General features: G+C 44.1%; 2 protein-coding genes across 3 annotated transcripts in view; one reads left to right on the top strand and one right to left on the bottom strand.

Moving 5' to 3' along the window:
- Positions 1-26,358, top strand: part of idua (alpha-L-iduronidase) — a 538,596-nt gene that overhangs the window by 97,056 nt on the left and 415,182 nt on the right. The window lies entirely within an intron of this gene.
- On the bottom strand, positions 72-26,143 carry LOC139228206 (sulfate transporter-like). Its single transcript, XM_070859391.1, is given in 5 exon segments — positions 72-1,604; positions 17,296-17,950; positions 17,952-17,977; positions 22,470-22,548; positions 26,058-26,143. Coding segments are annotated over 5 exon segments (2,379 nt in total).

Below are 26,358 nucleotides of genomic sequence, written 5' to 3' on the forward strand. Positions count from 1 at the left end.
CATATTGCCATTTATTGCCATTTTCATAGTGTGTGTCTATGCGGCAACAATGGACATAAATATGAAAACTCTTAAAGAGAGGAATTACCTGGTTCAGGCCACTTGGCTTCAGCATACTGAACAGCTGCATGCACGCTATAAAACGCCAAAGTGTTCATCTCCTTACAGTTTTCTCCAAAGTACCCTCCCCTACTCAATGAATCAATCACTGAAGGATTGCAGTTGGCCAGGAGCAATCTGATACCAATCTCATTATAATCCTTCAGGACTGTCTTCAATGTATTAATACCAACAGTGTCCAAAAATTGTACTGTGGAACAGTCTAGAATAATCGTGTGAAAATTGTACACTTTAGGAACCAAATGTTTGCTGACAGCAGGCTGTTCTTGATTGATGTTACCATTGAATGTTTTTCCATCTTTCTGTTTTTTTGTTTTTATTTGTTTGCTTTCTGCCTTTTTCTGCTTTGCAACCTCCAAAGCAGGATTCAGATCAACTTTTCTGAACAGGGCATTCATAAAGAAATCTTTATTGGCATAGTACAGAGGTGCTTCAAAACGAAAGACCTTAATTCGGGGAATAGGTGAAAGATTATTATATTCTGCTTGATCTTCGTACATAGTTGAACCCTGGATTTGACCTAACAAAGCTGTTCTAGGCACTTGAGTGCGAATGATGACGCACAAAAGTGAAAACGTTACCCCTGTAAAAAGCCCGAGCTCAGTGCTTACTAAAGTTACAGACAGCATTGTGACCCACCAAACCAGAGTGTCAATTTTGCTCATTTTCCATTGCTTTGGCAGATCACGAAATTTCATGAGAGCTCCTCTTAAACTGACTATAATGATGCATGCCAGAACACACTTCTGCAAAGAGTAGAATACAGGAGCTAAGAAAAGAAGCAGCATTAATACCAGCACAGCACTGACAACACTGGAGAGCTGGGTCTGACAACCATTCGAATCTTTAACAAGTGTTTTAACCAGAGTCGCACTGGAAGCATATGAATGAAAAAACGATTGAACTACATTACAAAATCCAAGAGCATAGGTCTCTTGATTGGCCTGTATTGTGTATCCATGCTTCTTTGCAAACAACTCAGATAGTGAGATTGTGAATGCAAAGCTGATGATTGCAAGTGTTACAGCATCCATGGCAACTCTGGGTAAGAGGCTCCAACTTGGAACCGTAGGGGGTAAAAATCCAGTGGGGATCGCTCCAGTAATGCTTGAGCCATACACTTCATTTAGATTAACAAAGTGGGATATTATTGTAGCTAAAACTACAATGGTCAGTTCCATCGGGAAAGGGAACTTAAGCTTGTCCTTATATCGTTCTCCTAATTCTTTGGAAGCAATTAGCAGAGGCATGCAAATGGCAGTTGTTATCAGATCACAGAAATTGGTTTTGTGAATGTTCTTAAAAATGTTTATCCAAGTTACAACAACACTGCCAGGTCCGTGGCTGCGTGGTAGTTTTATTCCAATGAGGTACTTGACTTGCATTGTTACGATGGTAATCGAGGCACCAGTTGCAAATCCATCCAGCAAAGGCTCAGATAGATACTTTGATACAAATCCAAGGTGGAAAACTGCCATTAGTACCTGGAACAAAAAAAAACCATAAGTATGAAAGCAACCATGAATCAGAAACTTTAAATCAGGCACCTACACCCAAAAAATGAGGAAAAATTTTGCATTAATTTTTTCACGTCGATAAAACTTTATAAAATAGCATCAGTAGAGTCCTAGGATTCTGAATTTTAGATCATGGTTAGTGCATGGCACCGGGAGAAGAGAGATATTCTTTCTGTCGGCCTTTCAAAATGTTGTTTCATTTGGGCTTTCTCTGTGAAGGGACATACATTTTTCTAATTACCCATATTGTGTATTCAGTGCTGTATTTTTGCAAAAACACCTCAGAAAAATGTGGAAAGTGCAATGCAGGATTATAAATGTGTTTGAGTATACTGGACCAAAGCAGCTTATGGTATCAAAATGTTCAGATCTTGTAGCATTTTACAAGAATATACAGTATCTACTGAAGTAATTAATAGCAACCATGAAACTACCAGACTGTTGTAAAAACTCATCTGGTTCACTAATGTTCTATAGGGAAAGAAATCTTCCACCCTAACCCGGTCTGGCCCACATGTGACTCCAGACCCACAGCACTATGGTCGACTCTTAACTGCCCTCTGAAATGGCCTAGCAAGCCACTCAGTTGTATCAAACCACTCGGAAAAACAATAAGAATAAAACTGGATGGTCTACCTGGCAAAGGCACACCCAGCCCAGTCAACCCTACAATTCCTATATTACAACAGTGACTACATCCAAAAGTACTTAATTGGCTGTAAGGTGCTTTGAAGCTTCCGGTGGTTGTGAAAGGCGCTATATAAATCCAAGTCTTTCTTTTTCAAAGTTTTCCTCAACTAACATCTGTGTCAAAATTGGGGGAGCTGTCCCATGGACTAGTTATAGTCATACTCACAGAATCGTACCTTTAACATTCACTCCCTCCACCACTAGCGTACCGTTGCTGCAGTGTGTACCATCTACAAGCTGCACTGCAGCAACTCGCCAAAGCTTCTTCGACAGCATCTCCCAAACTCGCGACCTCTACCACCTTGAAGGACAAGGCAGCAGGCTCATGGGAACACCAACTGCAAGTTCTCCTCCAAGTCACACACTATCCTGAGTTGGAAATATATCGCCGTTCCTTCATTGTTGTAGGGTCAAAATCCTGGAGCTCCCTTCCTAACAGCATGGTGGGAGTACCTTCATAAGGACATGAAATGGTTCAAGAAGGCAGATTGCCACCACCTTCTCCAGGGCAATTAGGGATGGGCAATAAATGCTGGTTTTGCCAACAACCCCCTCATCCCTTGAATTAATTTTTCACTCAAGAGTTGTGAGCATGTGGAATTCTCTACCACAGAAAGTTGTTGAGGCCAGTTCGTTAGATATATTCAAAAGGGAGTTCGATGTGGGTCAAAATCCTTACAGCTAAAGGGATCAAGGGGTATGGAGAGAAAGCAGGAATGGGGTTCTGAAGTGCATGATCAGCCATGATCATATTGAATGGTGGTGCAGGCTCGAAGGGCTGAATGGCCTGCTCCTGCACCTATTTTCTATGTTTCTCCACAAACGTTCCTTTGAATAAAAAAAAGTACTCTCCCTCTATTAGCAGGAAATACTACATCACCAACATTTCACTTTGCCTAATCAGACTACAGAGGGAGATACAAGAAAAATCGCAATTGCGGGAAACTGGAAATCAAAATAAAAGTGTCGTAAATGCCCAGCATCTGAAAAGGAAGAGAGGTTAACATTATTGATAGAAATCCTTCATCTATACTTGTATAAGCTGACCACCACCATATAAGATTGACTAAAATAAAAGGGAGGAGATATTAATAAAACCATTTAGACATACTAATTACCTTTTAAAAAGAGGTAAAAAGAAGATTCTGAAATGTGCAGTCAGGTTGTGAAAATGTATTGGAAAGGATGATACCGAGTAAAAAGCTGTTACTAAAAGTAATAACACACTATGGAATGTGAATGCGAAAATCCAGTAGGAAAATCAGGGAAGCAGCTAAGTCTAAAGTTGCTAAAATTAATATTTAGACTAGATTAATTAAAATTGCCCAGGAGAAAGATGAGAACCTGTTCCAGAAGTTTGCAATGAACTTGGTTGGAGCAGCGAATGAGGCTAAAGACAGAAGTGCAAAGTCGAAGTTGAAGAGAGGTTAGAATCACATTTGCAGACAGAACAGACATGGTCACCAAAATCTACACTTGACCTCCCAAAATAAAGGAAGTCATCATGAGCAGCAAACACAATAGACGAGCTTGGAGATGTACATGTAAATCTGTGTGTCGTATACAATATTTGGGACAACAGTGTGAGAAGAAGTAAATGACAGGGTTTGCATCTGTGGTTATTGTATGGGAACATGTCTGTGGAAGAGATACCAGTAGTGTGGAGAATAGAAGAGTGAATCAGGGCTTTGAGAAAGAATATGTACTACATTGCCAATGGTGATAAGTGAGCTGGTTGTTGTTCAAACTAGTAGATGCCGGTTACTGACAGGGATTCTGTCTTTGTGAGAAGGAGAAGGGATAAGAATAGAGGCAATGGAAATGGGGTAGATGCAGTCAAGAACCTACTCAACCAGGAAAACCGTGGGAGGGTAAAATACATTAAGTAGAGTCATCAAAGCAAATGCAACTGACACAGTAAAACTTAAGAGGATGGAATTAAGTTTTTGCTGGAAGAAAGGAAGGTAGGAACATGAAAGTAGCAAGAGAATGTAATAAATGTTTGTGGAAAGTGCCTTTTCTGGGATGGAGAGAGAAATCCATGAAAGGGAGTGAAGAATTGGATGCACGGTATAAAGATCAGGTGAACAGAATGGAAATTACAGTCAGTGAACTATTTCAAATGGGAGCGAAGCAAGAAGCAGTACCAATACAGACATCACTGAAGATGAGGGAGAGATTAGCGAATAGGCCTCTGTTGGATTGGAACAAGGAGCTAGAAGTTTAGTGGAGAATATAATGAGTAAAGGGAGCAGGAAAATCAGATGGTTGATATCAAGACAGCAGTCTCAGAAGATCAAGAAGAGGAGCAGACACAGAGGAGAAAGGGGGAATTAAGACAGGGGATCTCCCAGCCAAAAAGGAAAGCATGAAAATAATAGGCTTTGCAAGATGATCTCAACATCACGGCTGGCTTGGAATTCATTCAGATGAACGTGGAGGGGGAATAAAGCTGGTCATTTCTGAGATAATCATAACATAATTATGGATGAGGAAGGCAATTCAGTCTATATAAGAATGATCCTTAAGTAATCTCATTTCCTGTGTTCAACTGGTTCTTAAATTATTTCAGGATTTTCACCTCCACTACTTTATCCAATTCAATTATTGTACTCTCTGTAAGCATTCAAACTCATAACGAGGAGGGTTAGAAAGAATAGTTAAAACATAGCAAAGGAGAGCAAGAACAGAGGTGAAGTTGGAAAGGGTGATGAGGTTGGAAGAATGTGAGGGAGCAGTGGATTGGTCTTCATCACCTGAAAGGAAGGAGAAAAGTTGGTTTGTCAAAGCAAAGGATGAAGTAAAACAAGTTTGGGGCAGCTACAATGGTGATTGGAGCTGGCACTGCTGGAGACCAAAGTTGGAGAAGTGACTTTAAACAGCATTTTGTTTGAGTTATGGACCAAGGAGCATTGCTCAATGCCTCAAAACAATAGTTTCCAGAATAAACTTAATTGGGAAAAAAAGTCTAGGAGAAGTACTTAAAAAAAAAAATATATATATGTATGAGCAGATCTCCCATGGTGCTGATCATGACGGGATGAAACACTTTCATGAGGACAGGAAAGTTATACCATATAAGGCATGAATGTATTCCTCTGGTAAAGTGGAGCTGCATGCCTTTTAGACTATATAGTCTAATTGTTGTTACATAAAGAGAGTCTCAGATGATCAGAGTTTAATTGTTTGCAGAGGAAAGGAAGAAAAAAAATGTATATAGTGCATTCCGTTCCATTTATTATCTGTGATCATTTGGATTCATAAAGAGGAAGGTTAGAGAGAAGAATTAAAATATAGCAAAAGTGTGAAGAATGTCAGTTTAGTTGCTCTTCAGGCTACAGTGCAGAATCCAGAATAAAATTCCTGGTTTTCTTCTTTTTTACGCGATTGCAAAGGAGACATTCTGACTCCTATGTCAATGGCCACGATATTTACTAGGACGAGATTTCCAAGCAGTGGTAGAGGAGTTCTGGTCTGTGAAGTTTTAACTCCACAGCATGGGAAGTGGGGGGGGGAGGGGGTTATTTTTAAAACGGGTTCCTCGCCCGAAAGCCAGCCTGATTGACAGAATCTCCAGAAGAGGCCACAGCCCAGGAGTAGGTAGGTTACCTGCTGCTCGGGATATGGATTGAGGGATGGGTACAGTGTGGTTTGGGGGGTCAGTGCCTGATCGCAGGTGATCCGAGAGAGATTGGGGCAGAGATGGTGGGTTCAGGGAGGCGGGTTGGAGATCATGGGGGGAGTCAGTGATTGGGGGAGGAGGGTGGGTGAGGTGATTGGAGGATGGGGAGATTGGTGATCGTGTGGTGGGGGTTACGATCGCCTGGAGTGGGGGGCTGGGGGGAAGCACTCTTGGTCCACAGGCAGTGCTGGAAAAGCACATACCTCTTCCATGCAACAATCCGCGCCCCCTTTAGCTGCTGGGTTTCTTGTGGCCCGGTAACACACTCTTCCTCAGGCTTTTGGAGGCGGATGGGATAGCAGCTCCCTAGGACGCTCTCCCCGAACAAATCTTCCTCTGTCCATCTGCCACCCTTCACCTCTCTCTCCCTCAACCTTCCCCTCCACCCCACTGTCTAAACCCCCTCTGGCCCTACCTTCGACCTCCCCCAAAGTATCTTTCCTACCCTAAAACCCATGCTGCAAGGGCCCACTGCCCATCCCCATACTCCAATCTCGACTTACCTTCCAGGTTGACCTCCCTGCTACCAAGTCCCTTCAACTGGACCCTCGCGTCTCGCTCCCCACTGGCCAACTCAGCTGCTCCAATCGACCCCCGGCGATCTCAATGACGTGAGCCTCTGACCAGCTTCAACTGCAGGTTTGGGCCCTTCCTTCAGGTCCTTCACTTCTCGCCCTCACGCACGAGCCTTCTCTCCAGCAACGTTCGGGCCTCCAACCCTCCGCCGACGTTCGGGCCTTCATCCCTCTGGTGACGTTCGTGCCTTCACTCCACCGGCAACGTCCTGGCCTTCATTCCAATGACATTCTGGCCTCCCCCCGGCCGCTGGCCCCACTCACCGGCGGAGTCCCTGTCGAGCACGTGGTGTGCACAATGGCTGTGGTCACTCTGACCTATTTGACCTCTCTTCCTTCCACAAAGTGGACCATTGACCATCCCAATGCCTGCCCTTAGCCAGGCCTCGGTTTTCTCACCACCTCACCGAGCACATCCAGCATCACAGGGAGAAGCAGATCAGGATGTTGACAGAGAAAGAAGGCGCCACAGGGGTGACAACAGAAGGTCTTACTTTCCCAGGGTATTCCGGTAGCAATTCACCTACATTGATTTCACTATGGAGCAGTGTGTGTGAAGGCTGTGTTTCAGGAAGGACGTGGTCACAGTGCTCTGCCGTCTGCTGCAACGGGACCTCAAGCCTCACAGCAGGGTGAGGACGGCTCTCTCAGTAGCGTCAAGGTCACAATCGTTCTTATTTTCTACGCCAATAGATCTTTCCAGACATCTACAACATCTCTCAGTCTGCCGTCCGTTGCTCCATCCGTGACTTCACAGATGCTCTGTACAGAAGGAGGAGGGACTACATTTCCTTCCCCATGCGCAGCGAGAAGCAAGTGGATTCGTCAGGATAGCAGGCTTCCCCATGGTGCAGGGTGCCATTGACTGCACCTATATCGCTTTGAGGGCACCGCAGCACAATCCAGAGATCTTCTGTAACCACAAAGGCTACCACTCACTGAATGTGCAGTTAGTGTGCAACCACGCACGCAGAATTATTACCGTCAATGCCCGCTATCCTGGCAGCAACCACGATGCCTTCATCCTGCGGCAGACTGGCGTTCCAGCTCTCTTCCAGCACCCAAATGAATCATAAAATCATAGAAAGTTACAGCATGGAAGGAGGCCATTTCGGCCCATCATGTCCGCGCTGGCCAACAGAGCCTAATCCCACTTTCCACCTCTTGGTCCGTAGCCTTGTAGGTTATGGCACTTCAAGTGCACATCCAAGTACTTTTTAAATGTGGGCTGGTTTCTGCCTCTATCACTCTTTCAGGCAGTGAGTTCCAGACCCCCACCACCCTCTGGGTGAAAAAAGTTCCTCTCAAATCCCCTCTAAACTCCTACCGATTACTTTAAATCTATGCCGCCTGGTTGTTGATCACTCTGCTAAGGGAAATAGGACTTTCCTATCCACTCTATCCAGGCCCCTCATAATTTTATACACCTCAATCAGGTCTCCTCTCAGCCTCCTCTGTACCAAAGAAAAGTACCCCAACCTATCCAATCTATCATCATAGCTAAAATTCTCCAGTCCAGGCAACATCCTTGTAAATCTCCTCTGTACCCTCTCTCGTGCAATCACATCTTTCCTGTAATGTGATGACCAGAACTGCACATAGTACTCTAGCTGTGGCCTAACTAGTGGTTTATAAAGTTGAAGCATAACCTCCCTGATCTTGTATCCTATGCCTCGGCTAACAAAGGCAAGTATTCTGTATTCCTTCTTAACCACTTTATCTACCTGGCCTGCTGCCTTCAGGGATCTGTGGACATGCACTCCAAGGTCACTTTGTTCCTCTACACTTCTCAGTGTCCTACCATTTAATGTGTATTCCTTGCCTTGTTAGCCCTCCCCAAATACATTAACTCACACTTCTCCGGATTGAATTCCATTTGCCATTGTTCTGCCCACCTGACCAATTAATTGATATCTTCTTGCCGTCTACAGCTTTCTTCTTCATTAGCAACCACACAGCCAATTTTTGTATCATCTGCAAACTTCTTAATCATACCTCCTACATTGATATATACCACAAAAAGCAAGGGACCTAGTATTGAGCCTTGTGGAACCCCACTGGATCAGCCTTCCAGTCACAAAAACACCCATCAACCATTATTGTTTGCTTCCTCTGAGCCAATTTTGGATCCAACTTGCCACTTTGCCATGGGCTTTTACTTTCGTGACCAGTCTGCCATGTGGGACCTTATCAAAAGCCTTGCTAAAATCTACATACACTACATCAAACGCACTACCCTCATCGACCCGCTTAGTTACCTCATCAAAAAGTTCAATCAAGCTAGTCAGACACAACTTTCTCTTAACAAACCCATGCTGACTGTCCTTGATTAATTCATGTCTTTTCAAATGATGATTTATCCTGTCCCTCAGAATGTTTTCCAATATTTTTCCCCACCACTGAGGTTAGCTGACTGGCCTGTAATTACTTGGTCTATCCCTTTCTCCCTTTTTAAACAAAAGTACAAGTTTAGCAGTCCTCCAGTCCTCCGGCACCACACCTGTAGCCAGAGAGTACTGGAAAATGATGGTCAGAGACTCTGCTATTTCCTCTTTTGTTCTCTTAACTGCCTGGGATACATTTTCTGGGCGAGCTGCTCAGAGCTATGCACCTGGCTCATGACTCCCCTCCGCAACCACAAAACTCCTGCCCAGCACTCTTACAATGTGAGCCATGCCGGCATGAGGAGCATCATTGAGCAGACCATTGGAGTGCTGAAGCAACGGTTCCGCTGACTTGACTGCACGGGAGGAGTCCTGCAGTACTCGCCTGAACAGGACTCCCTATTCGTCATCGTCTGCTGCATGCTGCACAACCTGGCCATCATGAGGGCACAGCCATTGCCACCAGGCATAGCCATACCACCGGAGGAGAACCAGAAGGAAGACCATGAGCAGCAGCAGGAGGAGCATCAGCAGAAGGACGAGGAGGAGCAGGAGCAGGAGCAGCAGCTCCCGCGACAGAGGAGGCAGCGAATCCATCGCGATCCTGCAAGGGAGACTCGCGACCATCTCATCAGAGCTTGTTTCCACTGATTTCCATCACACTTCCCGGTTCCTGTGGACGTCCTCATCACAATATCAATTTGCCCTTCCATATCAAATCTGCAACACTGAAATGAGAGACAACAACAAAGAGTAAACATTCCAATGACCATTTATCAAACAAGAATAAAAAGTATAACAGAGTATTTAATTATCACCCTTGTGTATTTCCTTATAGCCCCTTTTTCGATGATCTATTCTACAACTTCTCTGCAGTGTCTCCCCTGTGGCTGCAGCATGGCTGGTGAAAGGCTGCTGTGTTTCAGGGGCAGAGACTACAGATGGCCTTCTCGGACGCCCTCGACCAGCTCTGGGCCTGGAAGGCCCGGCTGATGACAAGTACAATGGCAGATTGGCAGTGGTGGGATCAGAAATGCGGTCATCTTGATAGAGGACAGCAGGTTCCTACTCCACTGACCCAGTTGCACTCCCCTGAAGTAGCACCTCAGCATCCCCACCAATCTGCTGGAGCACAGATTTCTGGGCTGCTGCGACTCCGTGTGATTTCCGGTCGACTGTGATGGACCCAGTGGCGATGGCATAGCCAGGGCTTGTGTGGCATGCAGCTGAAACTGCATGACATCACCAAGACGTTGCGTGGCATCATGCTGAGTCTGCATGAGAGTAGTCTGTGAGTATCCATGCGAGCAACCATTCACTCTATTGCAACAGCAAGACATTGTGTTGCTTTAGCCTGTGCCGCAATGGAAGCTGCCACATTGCCCATGACACGCGTCGTGAGGTCTGAATCTGCACAGTCTGTCTGAGAGTCCACCATCATCTGCACACTGGCAATGATGGGCTCCATGGTGTGTGCAAAGCTGTTTACGATGAGGGAGGCGGACTCCTCCACGCTCCTTACCACTTGTGACAGGCTCTCGGGCACCCTTGCCATTGCCTCTATATAATGTCGGAGTGCATGGCCTTCACCCTTTCGAGGTCCCCATCTGAGTCCTGTGCAGCAGAACTCACCCTCCGAGGAGATGCCTCCCAAGCTTCCCTTTCCCCTTGACCCTGCTGCATCCCGCTAGGCCCCAGTGCATCATCCAGTGCATACCCGTGTCCTAAGCTAAGCTCTAATGACCACATAGTGCCAGTATTTGAGCTGGTGCCTGCGGGTGAGAGAAACAGTGATGCAGTGCTTCGCTCCTCCTCCTCATCATCCTCCCCACCCTGTTCTTCATCCACCTGACTGGGTTATGGGGGCTCAGTAACAGCCTGCTCATCTGCTGGGTGATTATCTGAAAGCATAAATGGCACAAGAGTCGCGTTAAGGTGAGGGCAGGGGGCAAGAATAGAGCAAAGAAGGCAGACAAAATGAGGAGGTGGAAAGTGATAAGGCCTTCTACTTTAACTCTGAAATGGGATGAGAAGAGGGGGTATACGTACCATTGTTGCCCCCAGCGGGCTCGACATCTCTGGCAGCCATGGGGTCCACCACCTGCGGGCCAATGAGCCACATGACTCGCTCCTCCAGGTCGGAAAACTGGTGTCGTTCAACTTCCACCTCCCCTCCAGTCCGCTGCTGCTGCATCCTGTTGTGAGCCATCTTGGCCTGCAAAAAAAAAAAGAAGCTGTATGAGTAAGAGTCCAGTTATATATGTGGAAGATATACCTTTCGTGGTTAAATAGTTGTGAATGTAGGCAAGGTGTGAAATGAGGCTGTGACTGTGAGTACGCTGCCTGCTGGGTTAAGTGCTGGTTTGCAGAGTGTGCTCAGAGCTGGTATGTAAGAGTTGTGGAAACATGTACTCACTTTGACCATCCGAGTGAGGTCGAATAATTTTTTCCTACACTGAGTAGGCGTTCTGTCTATGACCGTGCTGCCCGACACCTCTGCAGCCACCTTGCCCACATGGCCCGAAAAACCTGTAGAGTTGTCCACCCAGATGGAGGGAACAGCACCTGTCTCCTTCCCTCTACTGCCCCCACCAATGTCTCCAACGCAAGGTCGCTGAAGCGAGTGGCCCTTGCAGAAGCTCTTCCAGCAGTCATGGCACAGATTCCTTGCAGCTCAGTAAACTGAGGAAATGATGAGAATGACGAGGTGCTGCCTGAAACGACACCCCCTTTAAGAACTGGAATGAACTGCAGCCTCATTATCAGTGAATGAAAGTTAGGTAAAATTAGGTGCAGGCCTGGTAATAGTGCCCCACTGAGGCCATTAGCTCCTCACGGAAAAGTGCCCAATTTCCCACAATTTTGCAGCCCATCTCGCCAGGTAGTAAATGTTTTAAAAATGTTCACCCCAAACATGACACGACCAAATTTCGGCCCCTAACTTTTTTTAAAATTGGATTGGAAATCGTAGAAACATAGAAAATAGGTGCAGAAGTAGGCCATTCGGCTCTTTGACCCTGCATCACCATTCAATATGATCATGGCTGATCATGCAACTTCAGTACCCCATTCCTGCTTTTTCTCCATACCCCTTGATCCCTTTTGAAGGGCCACATATATCTTTCCAATATATCTAACGAACTGGCCTCAACACCTTTCTGTGGTAGAGAATTCCACAGATTCACAATTTTCTGAGTGAAGAAGTTTCTCCTCATCTCGGTCCTAAATGGCTTACCCCATATCCTTAGACTGTGACCCCTGGTTTTGGACTTCCCCAACATCGGGAACATTCTTCCTGCATCTAACCTGACGAAACCCGTCAGAATTTTATATGTTTCTATGAGATCTCCTCTCATTCTTCTAAATTCCAGTGAATACAAGCCTAGTCGATCCAGTCTTTCTTCATATATCAGTCCTGCCATCCCGGGAATCAGTCTGGTGAACCTTTGCTGCACTCCCTCAACAGTAAGAATGTCCTTCCTCAGAGTAGGAGACCAAAACTGTACACAATATTCAAGGTGTGGCCTCAGCAAGGCCCTGTACAACTGCAGTAAGACCTCCCTGCTCGCTCCTATACTCAAAACCTCTCACTATGAAGGCTAACATGCCATTTGCCTTCTTCACCGCCTGCTGTATCTGCATGCCAACTTTCAATGACTGATGAACCATGACACCCAGGTCTCGTTGCACCTCCCCTTTTCCTAATCTGTCACCTTTCAGATAATAATCTGCCTTCCTGTTTTTGCCACCAAAGTGGATAACCTCACATTTATCTGCATTATAAGGCATCTACCATGCATTTGTCCACTCACCTAACCTGTCCAAGTCACCCTGCAGCCTCTTAGCATCCTCCTCACAGCTCACACTGCCACCCAGCTTAGTGTCATCTGCAAACTTGGAGATTTGCATTCAATTCCTTCGTCTAAATCATTAATATATATTGTAAATAGCTGGGGTCCCAGCACTGAACCTTGCGGTACCCCACTAGTCACTGCCTGCCATTCTGAAAAGGACCCGTTTATTCCTACTCTTTGCTTCCTGTCTGCCAACCAATTCTCTATCCATGTCAATACATTACTCCCAATACCATGTGCTTTAATTTTGCACACTAATCTCTTATGTGGGACCTTGTCAAAAGCCTTTTGAAAGTCCAAATACACCACATCCACTGGTTCTCCCTTATCCACTCTATGAGTTACATCCTGAAAAAATTCTAGAAGATTTGTCAAGCATGATTTCCCTTTCATAAATCCATGCTGACTTGGACCGATCCGGTCACTGCTTTCCAAATGCGCTGCTATTACATCTTTAATTGATTCCAACATTTTTCCCACTACTGATGTCAGGCTAACTGATATATAATTCCCTGTTTTCTCTTTCCCTCCTTTTTTCAAAAGTGGGGTTACATTAGCTACCCTCCAATCCATAGGAACTGATCCAGAGTCTGTGGAATGTTACATAGAAACATAGAAACGTAGAAAATAGGCGCAGGAGTAGGCCATTCGGCCCTTCGAGCCTGCACCGCCATTCAATGAGTTCATGGCTGAACATGCAACTTCAGTACCCCATTCCTGCTTTCTCGCCATACCCCTTGATCCCCCTAGTAGTAAGGACTACATCTAACTCCTTTTTGAATATATTTAATGAATTGGCCTCAACAACTTTCTGTGGTAGAGAATTCCACAGGTTCACCACTCTCTGGGTGAAGAAGTTTCTCCTCATCTCGGTCCTAAATGGCTTACCCCTTATCCTTAGACTGAGACCCCTGGTTCTGGACAACCCCAACATTGGGAACATTCTTCCTGCATCTGACTTGTCTAAACCCGTCAGAATTTTAAACGTTTCTATGAGATCCCCTCTCATTCTTCTGAACTCCAGTGAATACAAGCCCAGTTGATCCAGTCTTTCTTGATATGTCAGTCCCAACATCCCAGGAATCAGTCTGGTGAACCTTCGCTGCACTCCCTCAATAGCAAGAATGTCCTTCCTCAAGTTAGGAGGCCAAAACTGTACACAATACTCCAGGTGTGGCCTCACCAAGGCCCTGTGCAACTGTAGTAACACCTTCCTTCCCCTGTACTCAAATCCCCTCGCTATGAAGGCCATTTGCTTTCTTAACCGCCTGCTGTACCTGCATGCCAACTGATGTATCATGACACCCAGGTCTCATTGCACCTCCCGTTTTCCTAATCTGTCACCATTCAGATAATAGTCTGTCTCTCTGTTTTTACCACCAAAGTGGATAACCTCACATTTATCCACATTATTCTTCATCTGCCATGCATTTGCCCACTCACCTAACCTATCCAAGTCACTCTGCAGCCTCATAGCATCCTCCTCACAGCTCACACTGCCACCCAACTTAGTGTCATCCGCAAATTTGGAGATACTACATTTAATCCTCTCGTCTAAATCATTAATGTACAATGTAAACCGCTGGGGCCCCAGCACAGAACCTTGCGGTAGCCCCACTAGTCACTGCTTGCCATTCTGAAAAGTTACCCATTTACTCCTACTCTTTGCTTCCTGTCTGCCAACCAGTTCTCAATCCACATCAGCACACTACCCCCAATCCCATGTGCTTGAACTTTGCACAGTCATCTCTTGTGTGGGACCTTGTCGAAAGCCTTCTGAAAGTCCAAATACACCACAAGTTGGAGCTGGATCCTCTGTTGGGCTGCTATCGTGATGTAACTGATATTCGATGTAACCTTAGCAAATAGCCTGATATCTCATAGTCCCAGGTCTGTTAAATCTTTTAAGGATGATAGCTCCTAAATACTAAGGGACCACTTTGGGATGCATAGGCATACTCTGAGTTGCGACACAGGATTTTTGTGATGAAGAAAGAATTTGCAGTTCATATTCATATTGTCAATTTGCAATTCATATTGTCAAAAGCAGTTCATATTGCTTTTGGCAAAGGTTCTACATGGCAGACTGTTCAGAAAAGTAAAAGCCCATGGGAGCTCAGGGAAAGTGACAAGTCAGATCCAAAAGTGGGTTGGTGACAGATGATGGTCGATGGGTGTTTTTTTGAACGGAAGGCGGTTTCCAGTGGGGTTCAGTATTAGGTCCCTTGCTTTTTGTGGTATATATCAATGATTTAGACTTAAATGTAGGGGCATAATTAAGAATCTTGCAGATGATACGAAAATTGGCCGTGTGAGGAAGAAAGCTGTAGTTTGCAGGAAGTGGACTGGCCAGGTGGGCAGAAAAGTGGCAAATGGCATTCAATCCGGAAAAGTATGAGTTAATGCATTTGGGGAGAGCTAACAAGGGAAGGGAATAGGCAATAAATGGTAGGATACTGAGAAGCGTAGCGGAACAAAGGGACCTTGGAGTACAGGTACATGCCCACAGATCCCTGAAGGTAGCAGGTTAGGTAGATAAGGTGGTTAAGAAGGCATAAGGGATACTTTCCTTTATTAGCCGAGGCATAGAATATAAGAGCCGGGCGGGGGGAGTCGGGTTATGCTAGAACTGTATAAAACACTAGTGAAGCCACAGCTAGACGATGGCGTACAGTTCTGGTGGTCACATTACAGGAAAGGTGTGATTGCATTAGAGAGGGTACGGAGGAGATTTACGAGGATGTTGCCAGGACTGAAGAATTTTAGCTATGAGGAAAGATTGGATAGGTTGGGGTTGTTTTCTTTGAAGCGGAGGAGGCTGAGGGGAGGCTTAATTGAGGTGTATAAAATTATGAGGGGCCTAGATAGAGTGGATAGGAAGGACCTATTTCACTTAGCAGAGAGGTCAATAACCAGAGGGCATAGATTTAAAGTAATTAGGAGAAGGATTAGAGGGGAGTTGAATGCTGTCAATTACTATGATTCTATGATATTCGCTTATCCTACGTACACTTACAAAGATTAGAAACTGATTAAGAACTTTCATTGCAAGAATGTATTTAGCTTCAAATGTGATTAAAATGAAGACCATACCTTACTTCTGGTGACCACAGCAATATCTTTTAGAATCATTGGGGGGATTTTCAAACCGCCCCCACCCCCCACCAGGACGAGTGGGAGAGGCATGAGGTTAAATTCTTAACAATGGGAAACCGGATCTCAACCAGTTGCATCTACTTCTGGTTTGGGTGAGTGGGGGTGGATGGAGTGAGTAACCTCTCGAGGTAGGTCTGTTATTATAATACATAAATAAGACAATGTGTCTCAGATTTTAACAGCCATTTGGGTTAAACGACTGTGGCCCGTGTTTCCCAGGGCTCGGGAATCCCAGCAGTTAAAGGGAGATAAGAACTGACAAATCCAGCAGGTAAGTGCTTTTCCAGCACTGCTTATGCGCCAGCAGAACAAGTGCTTCCCCCCCGGCCCCTAAAGGTAACCTGGTGCGATCGACCCTCCTCCCCACGATCTCCAGGCTGCTTTCCCACACGCCAGCTAGCCAGCCTCTCAATTTGGCCAGCTGCTGGGTGGGAAACTGAGTACAGGTACATAAATTCAAATGAGGTCCCGCAGTTCAATTCGACAGGACCTCAGCCTTTGCTGTATTTCCGCGTTTCCCAGTGGCTGTCAGTCACCCCCATTCCCTCCCTGCCTCACCATAAAAATTTATGGACCATAGAATCTTGTAACAGAAAAGTAGGTCATTCGGCCCATCGGTTCTGTGCTGGCTCTTTCAAAGAGCTATCCAATTAGTCCCACTTACCCACACTTTCTCCATCGCCCTGCACCTTTCGCTTGAGCTGGATAACTGCTCCCCAGCTACTGCTTTATCAAGTTACAAAACTAGCATATCACATAACAGAAGCCAAGCAAAATAGAAAAATTGCAACATCCTTCAAAGTTTAATTATTTCCACTCTCAATAGGGAGATAAATATTAGCAAGCCCAGATAAAACATCTATGTGCAATTTTTTTTAAAGACAGTGACGAGGAGAATACTTTGTACAGAAAGTATTCCTCCAAGAATTTATTTCTCCTTTAGTAATTGAAAACCATATGTTTAAAAATCATTGATTAGTTTTTAAAATTCTACTTACTTTTGGACTATAGCACCCTTCAAAAATATAGGAAAAATCTATTTAGATATAGTGTTGGGTAGTTAGGAGATTGTTACATGATAATTAACTGCATTTAGCATGGGTAGTGCTATTTGTCAGTGGAACTTTTGAACTCCGCCTTTGGTGGATCCTTAAATTATATCAGAAGGGAGTGCTTTGTTTGTTGAGTTTTTAAAAAAATTGCTGTAAATTAAATCTGTTAATTACTCAGTAACAAACTATCTGTTCACTTCTTACATAGCACTGTATCTAGAAGTGTGAAAAGTGTTAGCACTAAACTTTTAATGAAATGCCTTACCTGATAAATACCACACATAAATGTTAGCGCAGCTGAAACACTGACAGCATAGCATTTTTTATCACATTCAAAGTTTAGTGACCCAGGGAGGGTGAAGTTCATCATCATGGTTGGATTAACGTCACTGATGTTCCAGTTATCTGTGCTGCCCATCGTCATTGGCATCGCTTTGCTGTCTTCATCTACATCGAATCCAGCCAGCTGAAGCTCCCGATCAACCACCTGCCCCACCAAGAGGCATATTAAGCTGAAAATGCCCACTGAAATATGGCGTGAGGTACCCATCAGGAAATAAATAATGCAGGAGAAGAAGGATGCATACAAACTGGAACTGGTTTCTAGACCAGCAAGTAATGCATATGCTATTGATTGAGGAACCATGACAACAGCAACAAGCAAACCTGAAATGGTATCGCCTAAGATCCATTCTTTTAATTTGTACTTTGGGAGCCACTGGAGGACTGGAAAGAAACCAATAATCAGGTTTTTAATACTGTCCAGTGAACACGAGCAACTTTCTTGCAGCTTCTTTTTAATTACTTTCTTCATTTCAATTTTTTCCTTCACTGTCCGTTCAATCTGTACTTGAGATTCTAAATGAAGTTCCATTTTAGGCAATTGTTCTTCGTTTTCCATTCTTCTCCGGTATTGTAGTGCACTGTAGATGAGTAGTTCTAAAGTTCTGTAATTAAAAATTACATTACTTCACACAGCAAATAAAACCTTTGCTTATGCAAAACACCAGCTCTATCACTGTTTCACTCCAGTGATTTTTATAGTATGTGAGTATTCAGGATCAGACAGGTATTAATTTGTGTCTGGATCATAATTGTAGGTTACCAAGATAAATATGCTAAAATTGCAATATTTTGACAAAAAGCTTTTCATTCAATGTAAAACAGATTTTGTCTGGGCTTAACAAGCGAAGTAGGGAAGAAAGTTGTGTGGGTTTTTCTAATCTACATTGAATGTTTCAGCTGCCAGGTTCTGTGCCATGTGCAAAATGCTGAATTGTAAAATAAATGCTGAAACTTCAAAATTATCATGTTGAGTGTCATATACTTTAAAGACTTTAGGGTACTTCTTTCGAGAACCAATAATACTGCATTGAACTGTTCTTACCAATTTTAAATCAGGAAAATGTTTGTTAAAGCTGATCTAAGATGAGCTTTTATAATACTGATAATTACAGAGCTGTGGTGGAAGCAGTATGATTTTCAACCTGCTACTCCTGATCGCTTTAATTGTAACTTGGGATTTGTGACTGTCATAAATGTTGACCAGTATTGGGTGTCATTTAAGCAGACCCTCTCCAATATAATTTAATTTTGTTAAACTAGTATAGAATGTCTATATCTAATTCTGGTTAGAAATAGTAATTACATGTAATTATTATTCAAACCATTGAAGTTTACATTACCTGCAGTCCATTGTGTCAGTGCTGGCTTTTTATGAGTGCAATTCAAAACAACATATCAATTTTTATACTAATAATCAGTTATTTTATCATTTTTAGAAGGATGATACCTAAAAGCCTCGAATTTAACTCGGGTGTGAATCAGCGTGCGTGAGGTTGGGTGGCCATCAAGTACCCATGATTTTTTTGGCATGAGGCCCAAACCATTTTAACAAGAGTGATGGACTGGTCTCTGAACTGCATGGTGATTTGGCCAGGCTGCCTTGATCGTACGCGCAATTCTAGCCCAACTCCCGAGGCGTATTTAAAGAGATGTACCTCTTAAAGCGAGATTTTGTCCCTTGTCTGCATTTATCTGTGAACAACTGGCACACCGATAAAAATTAGTCAAAGGGCAGCCCCCACCCCAATGCTTTTCAGGTGCCTCCCTGGAGGTCATAGTGGTAGGTGTGAGGATGAGGAGGGAGCAGCTTCTCCCCAAAACCCCATAACAGCATTCCCAAGGCCCGAATGAAGCAGGCCTGGACAGAGGTAGCTGAAAGGGTCGGTGCCACCAGTATCACCCCCAGGTGGAATGCAGAAAGAGGTTGAATAACCTCATCAAACCAACAAGTATACATTTCTTCATTTCTCCCAACGAAGGCTGTCATCACTCTTTTCCTCTCCTTCAATATTAACATTCTATGCAATATTAATCTCTGCTCTTATCACAAAAAGTGTTAAATTATTTTAGGTCCTTCCCAATTAAATAGTGGGAAACAAATTACATTGTACTCTCAATTTTTAATTTCCTAATTCAAACATTTATGCCAAATCAAAATTGTACATTATCAGTCTAGTCAATGTATTTTCTGTGTCTTTCTCAATAAACAAATAGTACTTTCTTCTAAAGTAGCTTCCTGCAATTTTTATACATCATTACATAATTCATGTTTTATTAACACTTCACTAAACGTTTAAGAGGAAATCTATATTTACATTATTCCTGGGACTTATTAGGACTATAGAACGACAGACAAAATAAAATGAATTGTGTTTTTTCCCTTTTTTAATTCTCTTCTAAACGTATTAATGATATTTATAAAAAATGTAAATTAAAAGTAATATGTAACTCCTACAAATCCTCCCTGCCCTCCCTCTCTTCAACAGTGTGCTTCGATCATTCAAAATCAAATATTGAGAAATTTCAATTTTAACATGTTTTATGCATTTCAGGACCTCTTTAAAAGCAGTTTGACTTCAGGACCTGGTTGAAATGAGGGTAAAATTGATTTTTGTTTCTGTTTCTTCCAAAACCATATTCGAAACTTAGGGGTGGGAACAAAAGTGTTTTTAACACTTAATTTCTTGTGAAAAATTCATTAAAAATCTTTGGGGGAGAACTTGGCCGCCTTTGCGCCTCCTATTAGCACCTCTGGGGGCGATAACAAGGTGCTACTGGCTGTGCGACTGGGCGCGCGAGACTACCGACACCTGCGAACTTGCCATGGAGGATTGCGGTAGCGGCAACCTGTGCCCTGGAGATCGTAATGTCATCCAGCTGCATAGCGCCCCGGATGCAAACTTTTGTTCCGTCCCCTGCAGCATCGCTGGATGTCAACACCGGCAGCTGCAAGAGTCGTTGTAAGGGAGCCCGGCCGCTTGGGGAGTGGTATTTAAAGGTAAAGTAAAATAAATTCACCCCTTAGGTTATTTTTTCACCATTGTGCCGCAATTGATCAGCCCTGCACTCTGGCTTTGGCAATGAGTGGGTTCAGTTTTGGAGAAGTTGTTTATCTTTTTTTCCTCTCGCTCTGCCCAGAGTGTGTGTGTCTCTCTCTCTCCCTACCTCCTCTCTCTCTCCCTACCTACCTCCTCTCTCTCTCCCTACCTCCTCTCTCTCTCACTCAAACATAATTCAGCCCTTCAAGCCTGCACCACCATTCAATATGATCATGGCTGATCATGCAACTTCAGTATCCCACGCCGCCTTCTCTCCATACCCCCTGATCCCTTTAGCCGTAAGGGCCACATCTAACACCCTTTTGAATATATCCAACGAATTGGACTCAACAACTTTCTGTGGTAGAGAATTCCATAGCTTCACAATTCTCTGGGTGAAAAAGTTTCTTCTCATCTCGGTCCTAGATGGCTTACCCCTTATCCTTAGACTGTGACCCCTGGTTCTGGACTTCCCCCAACATCGGGAACATTCTTCCTGCATCTAACCTGTTCAATCCCGTCAGAATTTTATATGCTTCTATGAGATCCCCTCTCATTCTTCTAAATTCCAGTGAATATAAGCCGAGTTGATCCAGTCAGTCTTTATACGTCAGTTCTGCCATCCCAGGAATCAGTCTGCTGAACCTTCACTGCACTCCCTCAATAGCAAGAATGTCCTTCCTCAGATTAGGATACCAAAACTGTTCACAATACTCAAGGTGTGGTCTCACCAAGGCCCTGTACAAATGCAGCAAGACCTTCCTGCTCTTCTACTCAAATCCCCTAGCTATGAAGGCCAACACACCATTTGCTTTCTTAACTACCTGCTGTACCTGCATGCCTACTTTCAATGACTGATGTACCATGACACCCAGGTCTCGTTGCACTTCCCCTTTTACTAATCTCACCATTCAGATAATATTCTGCCTTCCTGTTTTTGCCACCAAAGTGGATAACCTCACACTTATCCACATTATACTGCATCTGCCATGCATTTGCCCACTGACTTAACCTGTCCAAGTCACCCTGCAGCATCTTAGCATCCTCCTCACAGCTCACACTGCCAGCCAGCTTAGTGTCATCTGCAAACTTGGAGATATTACATTCAATTCCTTCGTCTAAATCATTAATGTATATTGTAAATAGCTGGGGTCCCAGCACTGAACCTTGCGTTACCCCACTAGTCACTGCCTGCCATTCTAAAAAGGACCCGTTTATTTCCACTCTTTGCTTCCTGTCTGCCAACCAGTTCTCTATCCACATCAATACATTACCCCCAATCCCATGTGCCTTAATTTTGCACACTAATCTCTTATGTGGGACCTTGTCAAAAGCCTTTTGAAAGTCCAAATACACCACATCCACTGGTTCTCCCTTGTCCACTCTACTAGTTACATCCTCAAAAAATTCTAGAAGATTTGTCAAGCATGATTTCCCTTTCATAAATCCATGTTGACTTGGACCGATCCTGTCACTGCTTTCCAAATGCGCTGCTATTACATCTTTAATAATTGATTCCAACATTTTCCCCACTACCAATGTCAGCCTAGCTGGTCTATAATTCCTTGTTTTCTCTCTCCCACCCTGCCCCCAGTCTCTCTCTATCCCACATTCAATCTCCCTCCATAGTCTCTCTTTCCTCAGTCTCTCTCGCTCTCCCCCAGTCTCTCTCCCTTAGTCTGACTCTCCCCCTAGTCTCTCTCTTTCTCTCTCCACCTCCCCCCACTCTCTCTCTTTCTCCCTCCAGTCTCTCTCTCCCCCCGTTTCGATCCTCGATCTCCCCCGATCCCCTGACCTCTGCGTGGTCCAACTAGATATCACCTATCTAGATATCAGCTCCGGGATACTGTGAGCCGGCGCTGAAGACTGAAAGGTAAATAATCAGAGCGCGGGGGATTCTTCCGCTGTCCAGCTGAACAGTCAAAGTTCAAGGGACAAAACCAAAACCTTCCTGTCATTACACAGCAGCTCATCGACCATCAGAACACACACTTCAAGCGCTTCAATTGCGATCGGCTCGGAGGTCGCAAGACTCAAAGGAATCTGTCTGGATTACCGGGGCCATTGTGTATTGGGCCCCTCCTCCGTTCCAGCTACTGTCCAGTTCTCTGCGGCATTTCAAATCAATCTTGCGACTTGGATAAAGGAATAAAGAGTTATATATCTAAATTTGCAGATGACACTAAATTAGGAGGGACAGTGAGTAGTGCAGATGGAAGCAGGCAGTTGCATAGACAGATTAAGTGAGTGGTAAAAGCCCTAATCAAAATCACAAATGACATCCTCTGTACCTGTTGTGCACTATCACTCCTTATCCTTCTCGACCTGTCTGCAGCCTTTGACATGGTTGTTCACACCATCCTTCTCCAACGCCTCTGCTCTGTTGTCCAGCAGAGTTGGTCTGCCCTCATCTGTTTCCACTCTTACCTATCCAGTCATACCAGAGAATCTACTGCAGTGGCTTATCTTTCTGCCCCAGCACCGTTACCTCTGGAGTTCCCCAAGGATCTATTTCTCATCCACATGCTCCTCCTTGGCGATATTATCTGAAGATACAATGTCAGGGTCCACATGTATGCTGACAATACCAAGCTCTACATCATCACCATCTCTCTCAAGCTCTCCACTTCCTCTGTGTTGTCAGACCACTTTTTTGGCATCCAATTTTGGTTGAGCCGGAATTTCCTCCAATTAAACATTGGGCTAGACTTTCCACTTCACATCGCCCATCTATGGCCCAAAATGGACCTCTATCGCCCATTTTGAGCAAAAAGTGGAAACTAGGCCCAAAATATCGCTGGAAAAATAGGCCCCCAAGTTTCCACTTTGATCGCTAAGATGATCGCACACAAGGCCCATCCCAAGTTTCAGCACTTAACATGCACTTCGCTGGGCCGATGTAAGGTCCAAAAGAGTGCTCAAAAATAGTTGCTTTTTCAGGGCCTTAGAGGGAAATGGGCACTACGGACACCATTTTTAGCCTCTGAGGAAGGGCGGAGAATTGTTGTTAGTTATTTAGAGAGTAAAATTGATGCAAATTGTACTCAGAAATCTGGGACAGGGAATATAAATATTATCACCTTATTTATGCATATATTGGAATTATTTATTAAATAGCATTTACATAGTGAAGTTATTTAATGATATTCCGTGGGGATATCATTAAACAAACAAATCTGCATGAAGAATTGTACGTTGTAAAACTTATGTAAGTAAGAGAGAAGGTTCAAAAGTTGTAGAATTTTTTTTTTTAATTAACAAAGAACTAATGAACAACACCCTCCCTCCAACCCCCCACACCAACCCACCCTGCCCTCAAAATCCCCAAAACATTACAAGAAGAAGAAATTAACATTTTACAGAACAAGTGGCCATTTAAGTAATGATAACAATTGACCATTTCAGTGCTGACAACAAGTGACCATTTCAGAAAGAATGGAAATGGAACAGTTAAGTAATGGTAACAAGTGAACAATTAACTTTATGCTGGATTGTGTAAAATTTAGTTATGTTTAAATATTGCAGATTCTAGTTACTATTATTTAATATAATGCATAAATATAAATTTCAACTACTCTCGCAGCTGCCAGTAGGCTGTTCCACCGTTTGCAGCACTGGTTCGGTGTGCGCGTTTCATTGGAGGCCGATGTGACTGCGTCGGCTATTTCAGACCAATTCCTTCGATATGCACGGGGTGGAGGTTTCCCCTGCCCACCCCGTGTCCCACCTGGACACACACACACAGAGCTTCTGAGCATGTGTGAAGACCCTTGACCTCTCAAAACACGGGAAGAAGCATCAACCTGAAAAAAAAAATCAACCTGCACATGCACAGTAATGCGTTGCTAGGGAAGCTTTTTTTTCCCGTTTTCTTTGGGCGATCAGGAGATTGCCGAGAAATGACATCGCCCATTTGACATCGCTGGGCTAAGGCCATGTGGAAAATCGCAAAAAAAAAAAAATGGGCTGCATCGCTGGAACAAGGCCCATTTTTTTCGGTCTTAGCCTGGAAGTAGAAAGTCTAGTCCATTGTCTTCGGCCCACGCTACAAACTCTGTTTTCTAGTCTCAAATTCCATATCGTCCATGGCCCCTGTCTCAGGCTGATCCAGGCTGTTCACAACCTTGTTGTCCTATTTGACCCAGAATTGAACTCTGACCCCATATGCTCTCCATCAGTACAACAACATCGGTAAGACGACTGACTAACACTTCCATAATATCGTCCATCTCCACCCCTGCTTCATCCCATCTATTGCTCATTCGTGCTTTTGTTAACTCCAAGCTCAACTATTCCAATGCTCTTCTCCCATCTTCCATCCGCCAAAAACTGTGCGTATCCAAAACTCTGCTGTCTGTATCTTAACTTGCACTGCCCCATTCACCCAACATTCCCGTGCTCACCGACATATATTGGTTCCCGGTCCACCATAGCCTCACCCATCCCAATCACAGTCACCTCCTCCAGCCTTACAACCCTCTGAAAACTCCGCGTTCCTCCAATTCTGGCCTCTCATGCATCCCCCATTTCCTTCGCCCACCATTGGCGGTTGAGCTTCCATCCAAGAATTCCATCCCCCAAATTCTTGGCCTCTCCATCTCTCTCTCCTTCTTTAAGACACTGCTTAAAACCTACCGCTTTGACCAAGCTTTTGGTCACCTGTCCTAATATCTCCTCTTCTTTAGCTCGCTATCAATTTTTGCCTAATGACACCCCTATGGGATATTTTATGACATTAGAGGTGCTAGATAAATGCAAGGTTTCTTGTTTGGCAAAGGTATTCAATGTGGGTGAGGTTACCCACTTTTGACCAAAAAGAGATAAATCAGTACATTTTATAAATGGTTAGAAACCAGGAAATGTCGAGGAGCAAATCGATTTGGGTTTTGAAGTACATAAATCATTCAAAGCTAGTAGACAGGCATAAAAAACAATCAAAAAGGCTAATGTAATGTTGGCATTTATTTCAAGGGGCTGGAATATAAAGAGGAGGAAGTTATGCACCAATTGTATAGCGCCTTGGTCAGACCCCATGTGCATTCAGTTTTGGTCATTACCCCTCAGAAAAGATATGTTGGCCTTGGAAGGGATGCAGTGCAGGCAGATTCATCAAAATGATACTGGAGCATAAACCTGGCTTGTATTCCCTTGAATACAATATTCCCTTGAGTGTAAAAGACTGAGGGATGATGTAACTGAGGGCTAGACTTTCCTATCATTTTCGGTGGGTTCTGGGCGATTTTCTTGGTGGTACAACTGTTTTTCTGCCCGGCGAAAGTTTCCCCGTTGGTTTTTTAATGGTATCGGCCACATCTGAACACGTCCGCCGGGACCAAACCGCCGACGTGCAACGCTGAGAAAATCGCCAGGGCGTAAGTTTGCCCTCAACGGAAGCCCGTCCAGATCATCGAGGGAACCGCCTTGTAAAAGTTGCTTAAACTGGGCAGTAGCTGAGTACTCTGCAAAGAAAGGTAAGTTAAAGATTCTTTATTTATTTTGTTTTAATTTTGAAATGGCGATTAGGTGTAAAAGTGTCTTGGGAATGCTTATTACGTTTTTATGTTTTTTATTGAAATTTATTTTTTTAAGTTTTCCCCTCTCTCTAGGCCCAACAGCAGTCTCGGACTAAATTTTAAATACTTACCATCCATTCCGGTAAGAACTGTCCATTTTACTTAGTTTCCCCTTAACCGCCGAGAAAACCGCTGATAATAAAGGTACAATGCCCATTTTCTCGGCGGGCAATTAGTTTTAATTAGTTTAAACATAAAAGTGGAAATTCTCGCCAGCAATACTCACCAAACGTTAGCATTTTTTCTGAGCGGGCAATCGGGCGGTGAGGGGCTCATAGGAAAATCTAACCCATACTGTTTAAAATGTTAAAAGGATTCGATAGGGTGGATACGGAGAAACTATTTCCTCTGGTGGGGGTATCAAGAATAAGA

This window comes from Pristiophorus japonicus, chromosome 2 (assembly GCF_044704955.1).
Source record: "Pristiophorus japonicus isolate sPriJap1 chromosome 2, sPriJap1.hap1, whole genome shotgun sequence".
NCBI classification, from domain to species: Eukaryota; Metazoa; Chordata; class Chondrichthyes; family Pristiophoridae; genus Pristiophorus; species Pristiophorus japonicus.